The 21,567-nt window shown below is 49.4% G+C and overlaps 1 protein-coding gene across 1 annotated transcript in view; it reads left to right on the plus strand.

Moving 5' to 3' along the window:
- The window catches only part of LOC119109939 (telomerase protein component 1), a 117,830-nt gene that overhangs the window by 87,220 nt on the left and 9,043 nt on the right, over positions 1 to 21,567 (plus strand). Inside the window, exons 25-26 of the mRNA XM_037233684.1 lie at positions 2,264 to 2,418; positions 8,099 to 8,237. Coding sequence (XP_037089579.1) covers positions 2,264 to 2,418; positions 8,099 to 8,237 — 294 coding nt within the window. The remainder of the gene's footprint in view (positions 1 to 2,263; positions 2,419 to 8,098; positions 8,238 to 21,567) is intronic.

The following is a 21,567-nucleotide window of genomic DNA, read 5'->3' on the forward strand; positions in this document are numbered from 1 at the left end:
TTTTCATTCGAATCATCGAATATGTTTGAAGTGTTCTTTCCACCGCGTGGACATATCCTATCTGTTTTATAACCGTTCAAGGATCAGACCGAGACGTAAAGTTTCGGTGAATACACGGCAAATACGCAACCTTTTTATGAGACATCCTGGTGATTTGATCTTGGGACCTCAACCCGACAAAAAGGCTGATTGGAAACGTAGAACAAATCAACAGAAACCTTGCCAAGCCCCAAAACTCCGCGGCATGTAATGAACTACGTTTTAAAGAATGTATATATATATATATATATATATATGTATGTGTGTGTTCATGTATGCGTATTTGCATAGATATGATGTAAGCTCCACCTCATACTACCAATGACATGTGACCGCTGTGCTCAGAACGCAGCGAATGCGGTATGCGCCTGAGATTTGCATCATTATGAATAAGCTGGTGCCTTTGCCTAATGCTCGGGCATCACCAAATTGACCAGCTGACCAGAGCCGTCATTGCTGCCGTCCCCGCGCTGCCTGAAGCACGCGGTTGCCATGGAGATTTATAATGTCTTGGCGTGATCTCGGGACAGATGGACGCTAATGAGCGGTAACTCCCCGGTTTATCTCCAGGAATCAGTAAGCTGTGCTCAGCAGCGTAGCTTGCATGTGGACAGGGTCAGGTGATACGCGCTGTGCTTCACAGGATCTTGTATCGCGACGGCCTGGCATCCTGATCCGGATTGTGATCGCCGTGCCGCACAGAAAGTAAACGCAACAGGGCTAAAAGTAAACGCAAAGGCAATCCCAGCGCAGAAACTAGACGGTGACAGTTATAGCAATGGCAGGAGTCCGTGTGACGATGCAAATTAATCAAAGAAACCTAACTGATAGCATAGCAGGGAATTTACAATAAGGAAACAGCTAACGGCCAAAACGAGCTGTGATGGCGGCGGACCTCTACGAGCATAATGCCGGACTACAAATGCGTTATAGATATGGTACAATACCTCACACATCGCCAGATGAGGTGATATTGGCCGCAATAATGGTGGTGCAATTTGGAAAGACCGCGTCCTTAGAAAAATTTGACTGAATGTTATCGAAAGGCATGACTGTTTCAGAATATTGCATCCACTTATTTCATATTTTAAGCTAATCGCCAGCCGAGAACATGCACTCCACTTGCAGGCGACGTCATGCGAGGCAACATAGAAGATACCAGTAAATTAGCGGTGCATCGTATCCAATTCTGTGAGAATTTGTCGCACCTGCTACAAGTGTGCCCGCAATGCTTTACAGCAGGTCGATCATTCGCGAAATGTCTCGATGGAATTAAGGCCCTTGACGACGGCTTCTGTGGTGCTTCTGTGAGGACTTCCTAAGTTCGTGCGGTAGTGACAATTCCTCGATTGGCACGAGGGGCTGCATTGTGGACACCAGGTGTAGTGGTCTGTTTTTAAAAAGGAAAACCCCCGGCTGATACCGAAGGCACGTACGTCCTGTTCCTTTCTATTGTTCGGTCTCGATGATAACATACCTTGGTGTAGCTGTCGGACCAGAACGTGATTGGCAGTAGGTGGCATTTATTGGGTTTAAAGTCAAACTCCATCTGTGGGATCACGCCTCCAGACGACGAAGGCCCCGTTGCAACGGCTGTCCGTCGGCTGGGGATCTAGCTTTGTGGAAGCCTCAGTATCGGCAACTGGATGCAATGGTAGGTGGAAGGTCGTTGCCACATTTGATAACATATAAAGACACGTTGATAAATGGAGAGAGGAACGACGGGACGAAAATATGCTCTGCAGGAGGTATTGAAATTCGCTAAATTCCAATAGATTTTGCTCTGTTGATAATGACCCTCTGGGGTCTTTTAGAGACACGATACAAAAAAGCGTAGTAGAACGTCCTATAACGGAAGAAATGGTCCAGTTTGTGGAGGATGAGCTGATGAAGCATGCTTTTAAAAGTGGGCATATATGCGAAAGTGGATGTGTGTGGGGGGGATATCGTACACGGAAGCGTGATGTGGGTATAGGTGTAAGTTTAGCGTATAGTAAGAGTAAAAAAGCAAACGTTTATGGCATCTGCCTAGGATCCGTCTGATGACGCCTCTTACGCCGAGTGGAGACAAACGGCCTCGGCTTCGACGCCGCAGAATTGCAGTTTTTCTACAATGACCTGATCTTTGGCTTCGGGTGTAAGCCATCTTCGAGGGCTGGCTCCGGCTTCGGCGTCGTGCCGCTTGAAATGTTGACTTTTGGCTGAGGCTTCGGTGTTTCGACAGGTCGGGAGAGTGCCTGCTGCAGCGGTCGGCGGCGCCCGGCCAGCCGGCGCTGTTGCGGGTGGCGCACGCGGAGATGGCTCGCGTCATCCGCTCCCGCTACATGGCCGGACCGCAGGGCCCTGCCGCAGTGCGCGAGCTGGCCCAGCAGCTGGCAGGTACGTCCGTCGTCCCCACAGGGATTTAACGTTGCATTCAGTTGGATGGTCATATTCAAGACAACGATTACAATTACACGCATATGCTGACACTCAGTTCATATATAGCAGTTTGGTTTTCATCGCATTTCTACGAAAAACTTGCTACAAACATATAAAGTAGATATGTAATTTGCATGCCACATGGTCGTATTCAAGGCATATTTCTGCGCGGTGACAATTGTTTGATTTACATTACAGTTACCTGTTTACATTTTTAACACAGCAGCTACTTTTACGTCGGCTGTATTGTATACGCTGGTCTGCATGTCAGTTCAGTTGGACGGGTAGCTGACCTGGATGTCTTGTTGCATAGTTACACAAATATATACAATCCCGTGTGGGTGGAGCGCATCACTTAGCTATAGTCTATGGTGTCACTTTGCCTGGGTACGCAGCCAAGTGGAAGTGGACGTCTTCACGTAATCACGTCCTATTGCTTCATTATCAAAGCGCTTTTGGTCGCAGCCGTTTTGTCGAAGAGCAACAGAGGTAAATGCCGGTCGGTGCGGGCGCCGCTGCGCGAAGAGCGGGTGCTGCTGTACGGCATGTCCTGCTTATATCTATTGGACGTCTCAAGGGCGTCAGCGTTCCATGAACAGCGCTATTTTGTAAAACTGGGTGTATTGAGCTGGAGGCGCGGAAAGCAGAATACAGACGTTTTTTAAGATGAAAGCGTCTGTGCCGAGTGCCAATAATTTCATCTTATTTTCCATTTTCATTTTATTTTTCACAACATTTTGTTTATTACAAATCAAATTTCATTTTAGACAGTTACCAGTTTCCCATCTTTTTGGACCTTTCACTTATTGTTACATCAGACGCGTACGATTCGATTAGTAATGCCAGTGTTCTCGATATTCTTCTCAATAGCTCAGAATTCCTTTTTGAAGTCCTCGGCGCTGCGGAAGAAATCTCACCTGACTGCCGCTTACTACAATGAAAGTAATACAATTAATTTCCATTACCTTTCGCAACATCTGCATTGTTTGCAGTACCCTAATGTTTTTAAGTGTTTGTGTAATAAATGCTACGAAAGCTTGAAACGCTGTTTAGACAAATGATGTGCCAACATTAAACCATTATCCCGTGAAGTTCACGAAACGTTATACTGTGGCTTTGATATCTCACCTATGGTGTTCACCGCAATAGGTCTTTTTGGGGCGTACTTTGGCTTTAGGAATGGAAGTATCAAATGATCCACGTGGCGCACTTGTTCAAACTTCAGCCCATGCGTTTCTCGGTAACAACCCTTGCCCGTTGGCCCGATGACAAACGTCCTTTTGTTCGCACCCGTAGAGTTGTCATAGGAAGGTATCTATTGTTTATATTGTTTATAAAGGTGTTTATATTGTTTATTCGCACGGTAGTTGTCATAGGAAGGTGGTCGCAGGGAAGGGAAAAAGAATGCAGGTAGGAAGCATAGTGCTGTTTAAGGCGTTTACAGCGCAATTTGTACTAAAAAATAATCAAAATTCATATCCGTATTATGTCTTGACGTTACTGCAGTCGCACTACCCGGTGTTACTAGAAGACGTGATTTGTCCTGAGATTTCACTAGAGTATGTTTTGAAATACGCCACAATGGCGGTACACTACCTTTAATCCTCGTCAAACGGTTCCGACCACGAGTACTTGGATACAACAACAAAATTATCTGGCCTCCATTGCCAGCATCAGTCGGATGTCCCCTACAAACATAGAACCTAGATTCAGTGCTGTTCGCATCGCTTGGCGTCGCGCCGCGTCGGCCAACACTGGTGCTGTGGTCTGCGACCGACACCGGTGCTGTGGCCTGTGGCCGACACCGGTGCTGTGGCGGACACCGGTATACGACGTACACGTGGATTGTCACAAAAGTTGAACCCGTCGATGTGCAAGCTTCTCACTCATCCGAGCAGCCATCTGTGCTGTGCGTGTGCTAAAAATGTGTGCACGCGGACAAGCATACATGCAAACAGACGCACGCCCCCGATTTGACATACGCTGCTGATAGTCCCCACCGTCCAACGCCGAATGCGAGCTCTGAGCTGCTAATCTTTGTTCAGAGTCCGTGCCAGAAACCGGCGCTATTTTACCCCAGTGCGTCGCCGGTGTTTCCCGCGGATGTCAGGAATGCAGACGGGCATGTCATTACGTTAATCTTTGGCGATGAGGGTGGCAGGTGACGGAGGGATTTTACATGGCCGACAAACCGTAACCTTGTACATTAACACCCGCGTTGACCGTCCTAAAAACGTCTCATTGATGTCATCAGTAATCTGTGACCTCGTGATGTTCAAAACAATTTGGGCCGAAACGTGTTGATTTATGTCTAAATTATAACATTTATGACTCATATTGAGCTGATTTCGGTCAACGAGGACATACTTATCGCACACACAATCTGTACAGACTACGAGACGAACCAGAAATCAGGTGTATGTGAAATTTGCGACATGTTCGATGCATGGACGGTTGATAGGTAATTCCCGGGCCCATTTGTTTGGCCAGTGCAGCTGAATTTACGTTGCCTTTGACTCCAACCACAGCATTCACGGAAATCCCAGCATCTTGGGCAAATGTGTCATAATTCATTGAACCATACTCAGGCACGGCTTCCGTTACCCTCGTGGCCCGTATTGGCCCTCTTATCTTTGTTGTGCCCCAGTGGCGTGAATTCCAGTCCGACTTTTAAAAGACTGTCATGGTCGCTTCCCCGCGGATCACTCGCCTCAATAATGATCGGGCAGCACCGAGCTGGGGACGCCATACGCAGACGGTACATATCCCCATGTGGTGCAGCTGGCTTCAAATCCCATCTGTTCTAGTTCCCGACATCTGTTGTCAATCCCGAAACCAATCAGAAAAGTTAATCCATGGCTGTGCTCAAGCGAGCGCAACCTGCAGAACGAAGAGACTTGCGTTTATATCAGAAAATTTCATTTTTGTTTACCCTGACATTTATGAATCCCGTGTGAATGCGTCCCCAGGTCGTCGATATTTTCAGGCGTGTCGACCCGTGGCGCGCAGATTTTGCGTGATTCGAAGATTTGACGCTGAGGGTGCCGATGGTGTAGTGATAAACATGTTTGCGTGGGCGTCGGTGAAAGCACTGCGCGTCGGGGAAGCCAGAGGTACGGAGCTCGACTCCCCGCGGCGCTCGCCCATCTTGCCAGTGTCAGGCAGGCGACGCTATGTGACCATATAAGCGTAACGATGCACTCAGCAGCTGAGTGCATCACAAATCCTCAATGGCGACGACGACGCGGGTTTGACGCTTCCCACGTGATTTGAAGAGGGATGGGGCAAGTTTGTTTGGTAGTTGTAGGAAACCTACGCCTTTTCAAACCGCAGTGTATCGGAAGCACACAGTGCTATGTCCAAATAGCGTGGTACTTGTTACCGAATCTGCCAGAAGCTGTGGCCAGTGATTGCGGCGTTGTTGTGGGCTTCTGGCTGTCCGGATCGCTAGCTCGAGATTATGCGCCCTGGTTCGAATGAAACTTATTTGGCTTGGGGCCGCTGGTAACGTGGCGCACATCTAGCGTGTGACGGTGGGTGCGATCAAGACAGCGCTGGCGTCCGTATTTGGCGCGTGGATGCATCCGGGACATGTCTGGTGCTGACCTGTATGATGTAGAATGATCGTTGCACCCTAGGCGGAGATCCTTTGTACTGCCCACGATGTACGGGCCTGTCCCGGTGGCGAATATTCGTAACTTGGCGATAATGCTTTTTCAGCAGATACCGTCTTCAAATCAGTCATGTGCATGCTTCTATCGCTACCTCCTCATTTTAAGTAGACCTGCTAGTCATGTCAAAAATGATAAGGTGTGCTGAAAAAATTACTTATCATGGAATAAGCCATTCCCGTCTCATCGAACTCACGTGAGCACTTAGACGACATCGTTCTGCATGGCGCCGTAGGTTGTCCGGGTGTCCGGGTATATTCGTTCTGCATGGCGCCGTAGGTTGTCCGGGTGTCCGGGTATATTCGTTCTGTATGGCGCCGTAGGTTGTCCGGGCGTCCGGGTATATTCGAATGCCGAGCTGACCTAATTTCTTGACGATGCCTAGACCATTTTGGGCTGATGACACCTATTTAATCCGGCATTAACCGGGTTCCTCAGCGACCCACCATTGACCGGCGGGGGGCAGATTTCGTGCCCCTCCCCTGCCTATCTGAAGAACGGCTGGGCCCAATTCAAAAATTCAAATCGCAGTCGATTGCGCCGTGGCGTGCCGTCTCAGATCACATAACCCTAAGTTCAGTTGTGTATTAAGGTCGCAGGTCAAGGTCAAATTATGAAGCCGTTCCCATAACAATGTTTGACCGTTCCCATAGCATATTTCATTTAGGAGGGCATTTGATGGTGTGAAATCATTGCGCCCTGATCAAACATGCTACGTAGGAAGGTATTTAATGTTACGCGCGCCGTGTCAGGCCTAGGGCCAAGCTGACGTGCCGTGCAATGGGGAGCTGAAACATCGGTGTGTATGCTTATTTTGGTCTATTTGTTTTCGTCATATTTGAACGATATAAGCGCGGAGTGGAAGAGCTGAGCCATAATGGTGGATATCAGCATGTGAGCAAGAACGGTTCCTTGTTCATACACCGTCTAAGTTCAGGGTCAAGTGGATGACCTCGGTAGCGAATAAGCGGGCAGATTTATTTTCGCTTTGTTTTGGGCGGCTCAGGCCTGCTGAAAACGCAACCTGGTAGCCTTCAACCCCGCTGCCAGTCACATGGGCGTTGGTTTGCGTGCGAAACTGATAAACGGGTTACGCCGTGCCGTCACCGCGCCACGGCTGTAGACCTAAGCCCCGCCGCCCGCCGCCGCGGCCCCGAGCCCACCCGGACACGGGCGACATGCCCTGTGATATATTTAAAGTCGTAACTCAGTCATTGTCACAGAAAGTTGCTTGAAACTGGATGCAGGCATCCTTCACAGTCGTATCTAGGACACATGTTTCATGCTTTCAGAAGTTTGAGTCTGAGACCAAAAACTGTCGAGTGCGGTTTTTATCAATGTTGTGCTATATGACATGCTAATAACGATATAATATGCTAATAGATAATAACGATAAGGCATATGCATGTTGGACTAATGGGCTCACATTTTCCGTTTACAGGTGTAAAATCGGTTCTTTCGTTCGGGTTGTGTGCCAATGCGTCTATGGCTATGCGTTTCTGTGAACAAAATCTGCAAACATGACGTCACTCTGACGTCACCTACGCTTGATCTGTTTAAGTCTCACAGTCATTATTTTGGCACAAGACGTGGAACTCATCAGTTGACAGTAACTGAAAATTGCGCCCCGATATAGTGAGACGTTTTTGAATTATCGTGAATATTCGACAGAGGGGACAGATTTGACCCCCTGTCCATGCCGGGTTAGGTTGTCTCCCGATCAAGATTGATCTTTTTAATGTGAGAAAAGGAAGCAGAAGCCGGCATCTGTACCATCTGAAGTGTGCAATGTCCACTGACTCTTATCGCACTTATTGCTCTTTCTCAGTCCCTTGCGCGTCCTCAGGCGTCCGATGCTCGATCCCCTGTGTTCATCATTCAGCCCGTATCCACTGACTCGTCCTCTTACGGTCGGCACGCCTGCCGGCGGCGCATGGCCGGCCTGACGTGCGGCGTCCTTGCCGCAGAGTTCTTCGAGTGTCGCAGCGGCCTGTCGGAGGAGACGTTCAGCTGGCAGGTGCCGCCGGGCGTGCTGCAGGCGCTGCCGTTCTTCTGGGGCCTGGCCGAGGACATGGACGAGTACCGGCGTGTCGTCTGCTCGCTCAGGTCAGTCAGCGGCCGCTCGCCAGCGGCTCTGTGGCCCCGTGTATGCGGCGACGTCCCCCTTTTCGGGAGTGATGTGATCACGAGCGGGGTGGTGCATTGGTGGGCTTGAGGGCTCCAAAGCTCTACCCGACGGGTGATGTGTCAGCTCGTGAAGTTTGTGGGTTTTTGGAAAAACTAACTTTTTAGATAACCTGGAAACGAACGTTGCGGTAATAGGAACATATACATGTGGAGATACTTTAATAAAAAGTTTGTACCAATCTTTACCATGTTGGTAATGAGCTAAATGTTCCTCTCTACTTAAAACGATGAAATGTGTTTTGAGTGCCATTCTCAATCGTGAGGTTCGGAACAGCCCAGTATTCAGGGTAGATACACCTAACTTTTGGTGCCTGGCAACGTCAGTCGTACCGCCTTTTAGGATCCTGCGTTGAACAAACTGACGTGTGCCGATTTGGCTCCTCGGTGCGGCAACTCCCTAAGTATGCAAAGAAGACAAAAACGTGTGGTCACTTAAGTCCGCTTGTGGGGTGGGGAACGAGTGATAGCCAAACAGTGATAGCCTTGTTCATATTTCCCAGCATACTCGACTGCTGTGTTAGATAGGTCATGTCAAATTAAACGAAAATTGGGAAATGCATAGGGGTGCTTACTTTGACTTCCGAAAGTATGAACAAACTGGCTGTGCAAATTTGCACGCCCCTTGAATTTTCATTACCTAGAGGGCTTTGTTGCTTTTTCTTGCCGGGCCCTTATAGTCCCGTTTGCATACCTTAATACGCTATTGCCAGATTGTCAAAGATGCTGGGAAAAACTGGAAAACCCATCATAGCTCTGTTATGATGCTGGACACTTGTCCATTATGCTCAAATGCCTTTGAATTCATATTGAGCAACCTCACCTAACTTGTGAGTGTGAAGGATGTGACCACTTGGCCAGAATCCGTCTCAGGCTACCATTTTTGATATGGCAACCTGGCCGCACCCTGGCAAGCGGCCTCGCTGCCGTATGGAAGGCTTCTACAATATCTTTCACTCCGCGCTCATTGTTTGACTGGTGTAGCGCTGCTGTAACCTCAACGCTGATTGAAAGCCGTAGACGCGCGGTTGCGGACGCAATATTGTCAAACTCTGAAGCTTGCAATACTCGCTCGGAGCGGGCGCATGCCTGTGCGATTACGTGCTAATGTAACCTAAGTGATTTATCAACAAAGTTGAGTATGAAAGGAATGCTAATCTAAGGCATCTGGAAACGACGTGGATGACCTTTATGAGCGAGGAACGACGAGAATTTTTTGCGTTTTATGAACGTATCGTCCTATTTAAAGGGAATAATTCACATTTCAAGGTATTGAAACTAGCATCAGATATGACGAAACGAGCTCTCTTAACATATTGGCACACTGTTTAAGTGAAAAGACTACTTTAGACAGCACAATTCTCTGTTTAGTACATATGCTTTTTAATGTGTCATGGTTTGATTACGTCGTGGTACCTTGCACAAAGTTGATTGAGAGCCATTCGGCGGCCGTTGTATCTTTTAAATGCGCTCACGAACGCCAGATATGTACGCTTCGACAATTCTATCTTTCTTGGCCTCGGTCGCCGCATGGCTTATGGAATGGCAGGACTTGAATGGCGTTATTTTATGTTATGAATGTCAATGTGTCTTTGAAATACTCTCCCCCGATAAACCTTTCCCCGTTTTCGCTGGCGTGTGGCTCAGAAGCTAGGGGCTTAAGTCTTAAGAAGGGCGAGATTGTGAACAACGCCGAAAGACCTTCAGGATGGCTATTTCAGTTCAAAACCTCATATAAATATGACACACTACCTTTAAAAATGGCGCAAATGCTAGTCTGAAGTTTTGTGCCAATCTGGAATATTTTTCATGTGCTGTGTGAACGGGCTGTTGTCATGTCGGTGAAAGGTGGCGATAGCAAGATCGTGGTAATTACCGTGGGACTCATGGTTACCAAGACATAGCCTCTCTCTGAAGTCGGCTGTGATTGTTTTGAAGCTGACTGCCTGGCTACACACCACTAAATCTGCCTGCATTTTGGCGAGACGCGCGTGCGCCTCGAGCCGTGGCAACTTCCACGATCATCAGCTGGGCGCCGGTACCACCGCCATGGATATGCTAAAGATTTTCCAAGTGTAGAGCAGCGATTCTCCTTCGCAAATGAAAAACATCACTACGTAAGAGTGTTTGTGTGTGTCTGGATCGAGTGTCATCGCTCATGTGCAAGCGCCATGACCAAGAGCACAGCTTCGAAACGTCGCGTGTTGTCGACAAACACTACGTACGCGTATCATGAAGGCCAATCATTGACGGCATAAGGATGCCGATATCATGATGTCTACACTTGGATAAAAAACAAAAACGTTGAGCGGGAACCCCTGGCTGTGGTGGTATGACAGATGTTTTGGGAAGAGGCAGACCGAAGTATAATGCGACTGTAGCGCATGTTCTTTCCGTCTTGAAGCCCGTTTTGATGTCGGTATGACACTACGTTATTTTGCTTCTGCTCAGCCAGGCGTATTTATTTGTCATCGACCATTGGTGACAATATCGTACATAAACATCTAAGCACTCCCAGGGCTCACGGCAAGGATTTGACCTTCGCAGTATCGCCATCGCATCTTCTTGACCGCGCCGCAACATGCAACATGGATAAAAACCATCTTTGTTCTCGGATATCCAGACATTATAGCGTACACTCTTGACTGCGGTCTCAAACTCCGAGGAATACAATAGATAGGGCGCAAAGCTTGCTATGTTTCGACAGACATGCTCCCTCGAGGAGGCTTTTGAAATGTATATTTAATGGTGAACCATCACATATGATTCAAAGCCTAAGACGAATCTGAAACGATGGGCGTTTATGGAGACGCTCCACGTTCCACGCTTTATGCAGGTTTTATACAGGTGTTTAACAGGTGGGACTGCCTTACACTCGCAGACGTTTCGTACATTGCGAAAAACAGGGCACTCGATGACAGGAATAGGGCGAACAGATGGTAATATAAGGATAACACAAATCATAGCAATTGGACATAAAAAGGTATACATAATCAGTTTACTGAGGTCCATATCTAGCGAACGTTCTTGGCTACTGTAATAATCGCCAGCCAACGACGTTTTTACGCATAGAAGACGAACGTGGCGGCGAATCTATTGCGTATAATGGACACGAAATATTGTTATTTTAGCACACAACGTTCCGAGCTAAGGTCTGACTTGCACAGCATCGTCATTATTTATTTACGACATTATCACGACTTGCTTTTCACTGAAGCTTAAGAGTCTAATTGCAGATTGATGGGGGTGAAGAGCAGGTCCGCCTAAAGTATGAAACATAATTTGAGGAGCATGCTTGTCTCCGAAAAATATTAGCACATATAATTACGCAAGCACGATTGTACAATAATAGACATATTCCCTTCATCACGTCCTCTGCTACATTGTTTAGCAGATACATGCAATAGAAAGAAAGAGAACTGACTATCGTCGGCATCCCACATTATCTCGATGGTGCACTTTGAGGCAAAGCCAAGGACGGTCCATGTGATGTCGTTGCTTTAGGCTGCTAGTTCCGTCTCGCAGGGTTGACACGTGAGGAGACCTGTGCGGCCATCCGCCAGCACGTGCGTCGAAGGGCTTCTCTGAAGTCGGTGCTGAAGACGACGAAGACCAGGGGACTGAAGATGGCGGCGAAGGCACCGCTGATTATCATCACAAGCAGCCCCAGCAGTCTCATATCTGGCATGAGCAGGCACGATGACTCTCGTTTGAAGAGTAAAGTCAAAAAGGGAAGGGAAGGGACGAAAAAGATGACGAGGCATGCCGCAAGGGAGATGGTGGCCACGATGTCCACTCTGCGGCATCTGCGTATGGTGCTTCGCTGGCTTCCAGCTGTCCTGAGCAGCGAAACAGGCGAGTCGATCTGGACGGCGCTGGGAACTCCAGTCCCCGCGACGCCAGCGACGCTCAGACTCTGCACCTGCAGTGTCAGGCCGCCGCCGCCTCGTCGTTGTGACTTACTTATTGCCCCTCCGTCGCTTGGTCTCCCGCCGCTTCTTTCTTCCTTGTTTCCTTCTCCGCCTCCTCCTCCTTTCAGTCCATCTCTTCCTGTCCCATCGCTACCTTTTTCATCATTTCCTTCTTCATCACTTCCTTCTATATCACTTCCTCCTTCACCCCCACTGATTCTTGTTGTTACCCCTGGCCGTTGTTTCTTCTGTCCCAATCCCTCCTCTCCTCCTGCCTCATTGCCGCCTCCATCCCCTCCTCCCTCACCGTTCACCGTTGTGGCAGGGCAATGGCAGATCTCGAGTGCCATTGGCCGGTCGCGCTTGGACGCGGCGATCGGGGTTTGCCCAGCCGAGACAACCGCCGCGACTTGCGCGGTCTGAGCTGGCGCTGTGGCTGGCGGCTGCGGGTGCCGGGCTGTCGTGGCCTGGGCCTTGGCCGGCTGCCAGTGCGGCTTGTCCGTCTCCACCTCGGCGATGGTGCTGAGCCGGCCAGCCGGTGCCGTCCTGTCGTTGGAAACGGCGCTGCTCGCGCGGGAGACGCGGCCCGCCACCGGCAGCCCGGCGCGCTCGCGGTCCCGGCAGCCGCGGGATGTCCCGCTCTCGCTCGCCCCCAGCTGGGGACTCTCTCGGTCGCCGGTGGGATGAAGCGCCGCCGCACAGTCAGCCGGTAACTGCGACCGGTCTGACAGTTTGTGCACGCGGGGTCCCGCCTCACCTCCCGAGGGAACCTTAAAACGTCCTTTGGAAAATATGCCTGTTTGTACGTGTTTCTTGGACACGGCAGCTTTTCTCAGAATCCGGACATAGCAGAATGCTAAAACGACGAAACCCACGACATATTGGAGCACATGGTTGAGAAAAATTGACTCCTTTGTAACGTCTAACGAAGTCGTGATGGCATGTCCGTCGGTGTTCACTGCTACTTCTGGAGAACATCGGACGCTTCCGTTGCTGGTTCGCACCACCCACTTGAGGGGATAGGGCGCGATGGCGATTGTCACGAATAGAAAAAGGTTTCTGGCGCGAAGTGGATAGTTGTGGCCTCTCACTACAATTAGGTACCGCAACAGGGCGATTGTGACAATTGTTGTAAATCTGATTCCTTTTGTATTAATAAGAAGAAAATTACGTATGTGGCATGTAATGGCGTGCTGAGAATTGGGATACGCTGCAACGAGGACTGGGAGCGCAGCCCATGCCATGTTGTTTGTGCACAGCACTGAAACGACGACGTTAACGACGGTGTGCAGTCTGCGGTTCATGTACACAGTGAGCACGACGGCCAGGTTGAGCACCAGAGTGGCCGGCACAACGAGCCCAGTGGTGGTCACCAGGGCCGTGTAGACGGCAGCGGCGCGCTGCTCACCGTCCCTGGACGCGCAGATGAGCTGCGAGGTGTTGTCGGGCGCCAGCTGACGGCGGCAGGTGAGCTGCACGGCCTCGGCCAGGCAGCTGTTGTACGCGCTGTCCAGCGCGGCCGTCGGCACAGGCGCGGCCATCCTGCCCGGCTCGGCGCTCCGCCGTTACTGGCGCGCCGCACCGACGGGGAAGCCCTCGGCACGCATTCTCACAAGCTCACGCATCGTCATACTGGGTATTGCTGGTGCCTGGGAGCGGTGTTCGCTTCTCCGAAATGTCTAGTTGCAGTGGCGTAGCCCGAGAGGTAGCCGGGGTACGTTAGACACTCTGGGCGCGCGTTGATTCGTGGTGCAAAGGGTGTGTTTCGAATCGTGGGTTATCCTGTTGGTGCAATATGCAATAACCTTCCTATGCAATCGTCAAAAATTCCCTTATCTGAATTTTGTTGTAAAAATGGTGTGAATTGTCACTAGTATTGCGCTTGAAACTGCGTCCCAATTTAAAGCTGGTCATGGCTATTTATACATATATATATATATATATATATATATATATATATATATATATATATATATGTATATATACATACAATATATATGTATATATATATATACATATATATATATATATATATATATACACATATGTGTGTGCATGGTTACGTAACGGCGAAAATATGGTGGTGCCGCATACTGGTAACGGCGGAACGCAACGGGGCCTCACAAGCGTTTACAAGAGTAATGGCTCAAATTTGTGTCAATTACAACTTAAAAGCTGCTTACGCTCACATCTTCTGCCTTCTCCCGCTGAACAGGAGGCGTTGTGAATAGCCCGGTTGGACTGCATGCTGAATGCGAACCGGCACTCTGGAGCACGAACGGCATGTACACGGATGCGCGGTCCGACTATAGCCCGTGTAGACTGACGTGGATGGCATGACACATAACTGCTGTGATGTTGCCACGCCACATTACGCTCTGAACGGGGTAATCGTCGACAACTTCCAGCCCGTGGTGGCGCGCGTCAGCAATGGTGCTGACTGCTGCCAGGGAGCAGGACGGCGATGTGAAACCGTCGCTCAGCGGTCGGCGATCCCCCTGGAATTGTGTTGTGGTGGCTTGCGTCAGCAATAGCGCTGACTGCTGCCAGGGAGCAAGACGGCGGTGTGAAACCGTGGCTCAGCGGTGGACGATTCCCCTGGCATTGCGGGCATGTGCAATATCATAAAATAAGTGAATGCAAAATGTAAGGATTTTTTATTTATTTCTCAGACTTCAACGCGATGAACTTTGATAGAAAAGCGAACGTATTTGAAATTCCTAGTCTGGTAATCTGTCACACCAATTTCACAGACTTACTGTGGGCTGTGTGTGGATTCGCCCCGGCCGCAAAACTCTCACAGCTTGTTAATATGGCCTCCGGCCAGTCCTTGGGGCGCTTTGGGCTCCTCAGTCGGGCCCATTATCTGGGATTCCCAAGAGCCTTCGACCTCAGGCGCCGTACGGTGGAGGCACCTTCTCCTTGTGCCCTGTGCCTGCGACCCTGCGCCCACGTGCACCCAGGGCCTCTTCTGCAGCAGGAGAGCCGTGGAGCTGCCGATAGTATGTGCACCTGACAAGAACCTGAGTGTCCAGTTGGTGGTTAAGATCTTGAACTAAATGGCTGTGGCGACCAAATGGGCCGCTGCGTGGCCTGTGGGCCATACATATGCAAACGAGCGCTTCGGTGGCCAGAATCATCCCCGAACAATCAGAGTTACCCACTGGTAACGGGAAACGCCCTGAGCGGCCATTAAATCCCCCTGAGGAGTCAGAGGAGAGCGCCACTGGTCAGGGCTACTAAAAAACCAAAGGGGCCCCTCAATGGCCCGAAAGGCCCGGGGAGACTAAAACGGCCTATGCACTCATAGGGGTCCGGAATGTACGAAGGACTCTGAGCAGACCATGCGATCTCTGAGCGGTCAATGAGCCGTTGGGTAGTCCCGAGATCTACTTGGTGTTCTGGAGTGCCAGACGGTCCCTCCTAGTTAGGAGTTTACTACCAAAAATAGAGGTAAGGCCTAGCCATACAGGCCCGCTGACCGGTGGGTCCCCGCTGGTGAGAGAGGCCCCACTGCACGGCCGCAGCGGCCTGGAGCTGCCACATTGGGCCTTCTCATCTAGATCGAGCAATTTGTCGCTGCCTGAACTTTTGTTCGGCCAAAGAAATGTTTGAAGTGTTTTTCATTCAGTGCACTCATTTTTTATTCGAACTGCGAAAGCAAGGTAGGGTCCTCGGACTCTTGACCCCGCCCCATCCCCCAGATTTCTCGTTTTCCGAGGCCCGGGAGTCCGACCCCCCACCCCCACAGTATCTCCAGCCACGGAAGGCGGCATAGCAGAGGTGCAGCCAACGCCCCCCTCCCCCGCCTTCCTCCCCGCCCCCCATTTTAGGCCCGCATTGTTTCGCCATAGATGTCTCCCGCATGATCAGTTCAAAATAGGCGTGGTGCCTATACTCACCAAGCCCCGTCCACCCCTTTCCTTAAGTTAATCCTGGTTACACCCTGCAGTATAGTCATAATCACAATCATAGTCGTATATAGATTTTGCAGTTCTATTCTTAAGCGTTCATGTATGAAACGTGCAAATTGCATTTTCTTCATTATTGGCATCGAAGGTTTACGCAGTACCTCGGTTTCTCACTTCTCGCTGGAATTTCTCAACAAAATGCGCGCCCATGGCTGCACTCGCGGGGACAGAGGTTGGCATCAATTTTAAGGTTTGTCGTGAATATCTCCGCAAGAAATGTATCGCTTTCCCCCATTTGTTCTTTATTGAATAGGTTCGAGATTTCCTATGAAATGGTGTCTAATCCGTACCAATTGCACAGTACATACAGAAGTTAGACTTTTGACCACATCTACCTAAACTTACAAAACCTTTTAATTGTACATCTCATGATCATCAAGCTTGAAACTGCATCGACTGGTTCTGGAATGCAGATAATTATAACGGTGTCACTTCTGCGAGTTCTATCGGGCGATTTCAAAGTTAAACGTTGGTCACAATCGCGACCGAGGCCATTGTGTTCCTTTCTTTAGGGTTTCCGCGAATAGCTTTGCAACGCGCGCATACTTTGGGCTCATATCTTCTTCGGTTGTCAAACTTGCTATTTTCTGTCGGGTGGTGCCCATCTTGTTGTCATGGAACATTCAGTATAAAAGTTAGACTTTGGCCACAGCTGTGGCCACAACCATGGCCGCATTTTATGGGAACCCTCAATTTGCTCCCAATTTCAGAGACGCGGCTACGCCCATTGTCCGCCAGTGAGCAGAACGCATCTCCCAATAACCCGCAGCCGGCAGAAAACCAACAAGTGGCACCCTTTTAACCTTTTCCACACTGCAGCAGGCTGTCATTAGAAAAACAAACGATTTGTGTATGTAAGCACGCTCCCGGATGGCCAGATGAATACCCTTCGCTCGGGTGAGCGGTCAGTTTTACCCACCCCTCCCTGAGATCTCAGAAACGTAGGGACAATATTTGAGGTTTATAGGCTATGACGTTCGGGTCAAATAAGGTCAAATAAGGCCAAACTCCAGGCTTGTGTCCAAAGCGTCCCCAGAACTTCTCATGCAACCATCGTAATCTAAGATGCCTCTTCAAAGGAAAATGTCACTGGTGCTCATTTAAGGTCATTGACCTTGTTTGACCTTAAGATGGCCACAGTGATTAAAATGATACAAGACTGCATGGCTTTTGCAGTCAAATAAGCATCAAGGATTACCCTAGGTGATATGTTCGTCAAAACAAAATGCTGGCGTAGTTCATTTTATGTCATTGACGTATTATGACATTTAAGAAGGCCACGGAAGACGTATAATGAAACTACCCCATACAGTAAGTTTTAGAGCAAAAAAATCAGGTTAGTTTTGACCTTGGTCTGTCCTTCATCGTGACCCTAAGATCAATATAGGTCAATATGATTTGTTGATCAGTCGTTGTGTTGCATAAGATATTAAATCAGAGATTTACAGAGATACCAAACGATCCGCTATTTAATTTTCTACAATTTTGAAATCGCTCCGCACAAACCTTCGAGGGTCAAATTGCCCCCCCCCCCCCCTCCCACACCTAAGCGCGAGTTATGAAATTGGGTGAGAAAGGAAACATGAACAGGATGGCTTCTCAAATCGTTCTTTTTAATGACATTGTTCCAAAGCCTGAAAATGGACGAAATGTTTGTTTCGATGTAGGAATAATCTTATAATGAAAAAATGAAAAATTCGGTTTGTGTCAGTGGAAGCAAAGGCTGCATGATATTATCCTTGCTGCTTGCGGTCTTATCGCTCATATGCTGCTCTTCCCCCCCCCCCCTCTCCAGAAAAAGCGAACCAACTTTTCTCCGGGTCTTGATTTCTCAGCTAGTAAAACAAACAAAAGGGAATTGGTGCCGCTAGAATTTAGCTCATACGCTCACTGTAATTTATAAATGCGAAAGATGTACACACTTGAAAAAGGTTTATCCGTCTTTCTATCTATCTCATCTATATATATATATATATATATATATATATATATATATATATATATATATATATATTGGTTTATTTGTGGTTTCAAATAAGTAGATGCGCACAATACACCTCACATTTCGGCGGGAAGTTGTTCTGTTGCGATAGTCTGGAAATTTGAGAACGGCCAGACGACACTCATCCAGAATGATGATGCGTGTGTTGCGCTCGTTTGTATAGCTTTGAATAGCTGCACCAGATACAGTAGCGGTAGTGGTTTATTTTTTCTTTTGCTAGTGCAAACGGTTGGATTGGTTTATCTAGCATTAAGAAGTGATAATATCAGACATAGATACCTCTTTCGGTGCTCCCAGAATTTGCGACTAGAATTTATTCGTGATATCACCGAAGCATTTCATGACATCATCGCAGCGCGCAACATAGATCGAAAGGTACATTTTTCTGTTGCTTCTGTCTTTCGATCGGGAAGACATTTAACTGTGATAACATCAATATAACATTGCCATGACATCGTCGCAACACGCAACATAGATCGAAAATACATTTTTTTGATAAATAAAGTGCATGGTCATGGAATACAGATTGCGCAGAAATGCTCCACAAAGTTTCGAACATAACACCAAAAGACTACACGTGGTGCGGACAAATTATCGTCTGATACCATTCAACAAGCATGAAAAGAACAGTAATATACCCCTTGGTTTCAGCAAATCCCAGGTTACATTGTGTGGCAGATTAAGCGCTAGAAGAAATTAAACTGAATTTTGCTGTTGCCCGACATTAACTCCATCATGCATTTTAAGGTAATGCCAAGAACGATCCATTTGTTGTCGGTGCTTGACACTAGTTCTGTCTTGAAGAGTTGACGTTTGAGGAAGTCCGTACGGCTGGCTGCCAGTATGTTCGTCGGAGCGCTTCTCTGAAGTCGCTGCTGAAGACGACGAATACTACGGGACTGAAGATGGCGGCGAATCCACCGCTGATGATCAACACGAGCTGGGCTAGCAGTCTCACCTCTGGCAGCACTAGGCACGGCGTGCTCCATAGATGCAGGATTGCGCCGAGGAAGGGAAGGGAAGAAACGAAGAAGATGACGAGACATGCGGTGATTGAGATGGTGGCTACGATGTCGACTCTGCGGTCCCGGCGTTTGGGGTTTCGCTGGCTTCCGACAGTGCTCTGCGACAAAACAGGCAAGCTGGTCTCGAATACGCCAGGATCTGCAATTTTTGTGACACCAACGACGCTCAGACTCAGCGGCAGGCAACCACCGCCTCCTCTTGATCCATCTCTTACTCGTGCGATGCTTCCTCCTTCACTGCTTACTACTCCATTGCTTGCTCTCCCGCCGCTTTCTCGTTCACCGCTTACTCCTCCGTCGCCTCCTCCGTTATCTTTTCCTCCCCCACGGTTTTCTTCTCCACCGCTTCCTCCTCCGTTACTCCTTCCCCCACTGCCTCCTTCTTTGTCGTTGTTTTCCTTATCGCGTCCCTCCACTCCGTCGCTTGCTCCATCTCCTCGATCGCTTCGTGTTGTTAATCGTCGTTTCTTTTGCCCTAATCCCTCCCCTCCTTCTGCCCCATTGCCGCCTCCATCCCCTCCTCCTTCACCGTTCGCCGTTGTGGCAGGGCAATGGCAGATCTCGGGTGTCATTGGCCGGTCGCGCTTGGACGCGGCGATCGGGGTTTGCCCAGCCGAGACAACCGCCGCGACCTGCGCGGTCTGAGCTGGCGCTGTGACTGGCGGCTGCGGGTGCCGGGCTGTCGTGACCTGGGCCTTGACCGACCGCGGCTTGTCCGTCTCCACCTCGGCGATGGTGTTGAACCGACCAGCCGGTGCCGTCCGGTCGTTGGAAACGGCGCTGCTCGCACGGGAGACGCGGCCCGCAGCAGGTGCCACCGCACAGTCAGCTGCGAACTGCGGCCGGTCAGGCAGTTTGCGCACGCGGAGTGCCGCCGCACCTCCCGAGGAAAGCTGCTGTCTCGCGTTGGATATTTTGCCCATGTTTATTTGTTTCTTGGACACGACTGTTTTTCTTAGGATACTGGCATAGCAGAATGTTAAAATGACGAAGCCCACGCAATATTCGAGAACGTGATTGAGGAAGACTGACTCCATTGTCCCGACGTGCGCAGTCGTGATGACATGTCCATCTGTGCTCATTGCCAGCCCTGAAAGACAACGAGCACTTCTCTCGCTTGCTCGCATAGCCCACTTGATGGAAATGGGCGCGATAGCGATTGTGACGAATAATAGTATGTTCTTTGCGCATAGTGGGTAGCTGCAACCTCTCACTACAATCAGGTACCGTAACAGCGCTATTGTGACGATGGTTGTAAACCTGATGCCCGTGGTGTTAACAACAAGAAAGTTTCTTATTTGGCATGCAGTTGGATGCTGGAAATTTGGATGCGCAGCAACGAGGACTGGTAGCGCAGCCCATGCCATGTTGTTTGTGCACAGCACCGAAACGATGACGTTGACGACGGTGTGCAGTCTGCGGTTCATGTACACGGTGAGCACGACGGCCAGGTTGAGCACCAGAGTCGCGGGCACAACGAGCCCAGTGGTGGTCACCAGGGCCGTGTAGACGGCAGCGGCGCGCTGCTCACCGTCCCTGGACGCGCAGATGAGCTGCGAGGTGTTGTCGGGCGCCAGCTGACGGCGGCAGGTGAGCTGCACGGCCTCGGCCAGGCAGCTGTTGTACGCGCTGTCCAGCGCGGCCGTCGGCACAGGCGCGGCCATCCTGCCCGGCTCGGCGCTCCGTCGCTACTGGCGCGGCGCACCGACGGCCGCCTCTTCTACTCTCGTGTCCACCCACCCATCCACCCACCGCACTGTGGCGGTGCGCGGGTGCCGACATGGCGGCACCTCGCGTCGGCGTTGTTTGACTGGGATCAAGATTACGGGAGTAAAAAGCTACACAGAAGTGATTTCACCATCGGACTAAATGTTGGTAGCCCGTAGTATGGTTTTTGGTTGATACTACGAAAAGGTTGGTAGATGCCAGTAACATGATAAAACGGGGATTTCGCCAATGAACTGGGTGGCAATCTTGCTTTCCATCTTTGTTTTGACGCTATGTGAATAGATATTGTACATTTTGCATTTCATCCTGTCTCAATAGAAATCAGCATTAAGATATGCTTCCAAGAATAGATCCTATTGAACTATGTTGTCTAGGTCCAGCACCCGTGCTATGTCCGTCGTGATCAACGCGCCTGGATATTTATGTGTAATACATTTTGTAAAATTAATATTTATATATAAATAAATAAACACGATAGGAAATGTTTACATTTAATTCATTAACAGGCAATGATGGTCCATATATCTTCTGACTGTCGTACCTATATGGAGCGAAAGGTGAAAATGAGGTAATGTGAGGAGGGCAGGTGCCAAGAGTTTTTCTGTTGCTGTGCTA

The sequence above is a fragment of the Pollicipes pollicipes genome, unplaced genomic scaffold, assembly GCF_011947565.3.
Source record: "Pollicipes pollicipes isolate AB1234 unplaced genomic scaffold, Ppol_2.1 Scaffold_7231;HRSCAF=8579_pilon_pilon_pilon, whole genome shotgun sequence".
NCBI classification, from domain to species: Eukaryota; Metazoa; Arthropoda; class Thecostraca; order Pollicipedomorpha; family Pollicipedidae; genus Pollicipes; species Pollicipes pollicipes.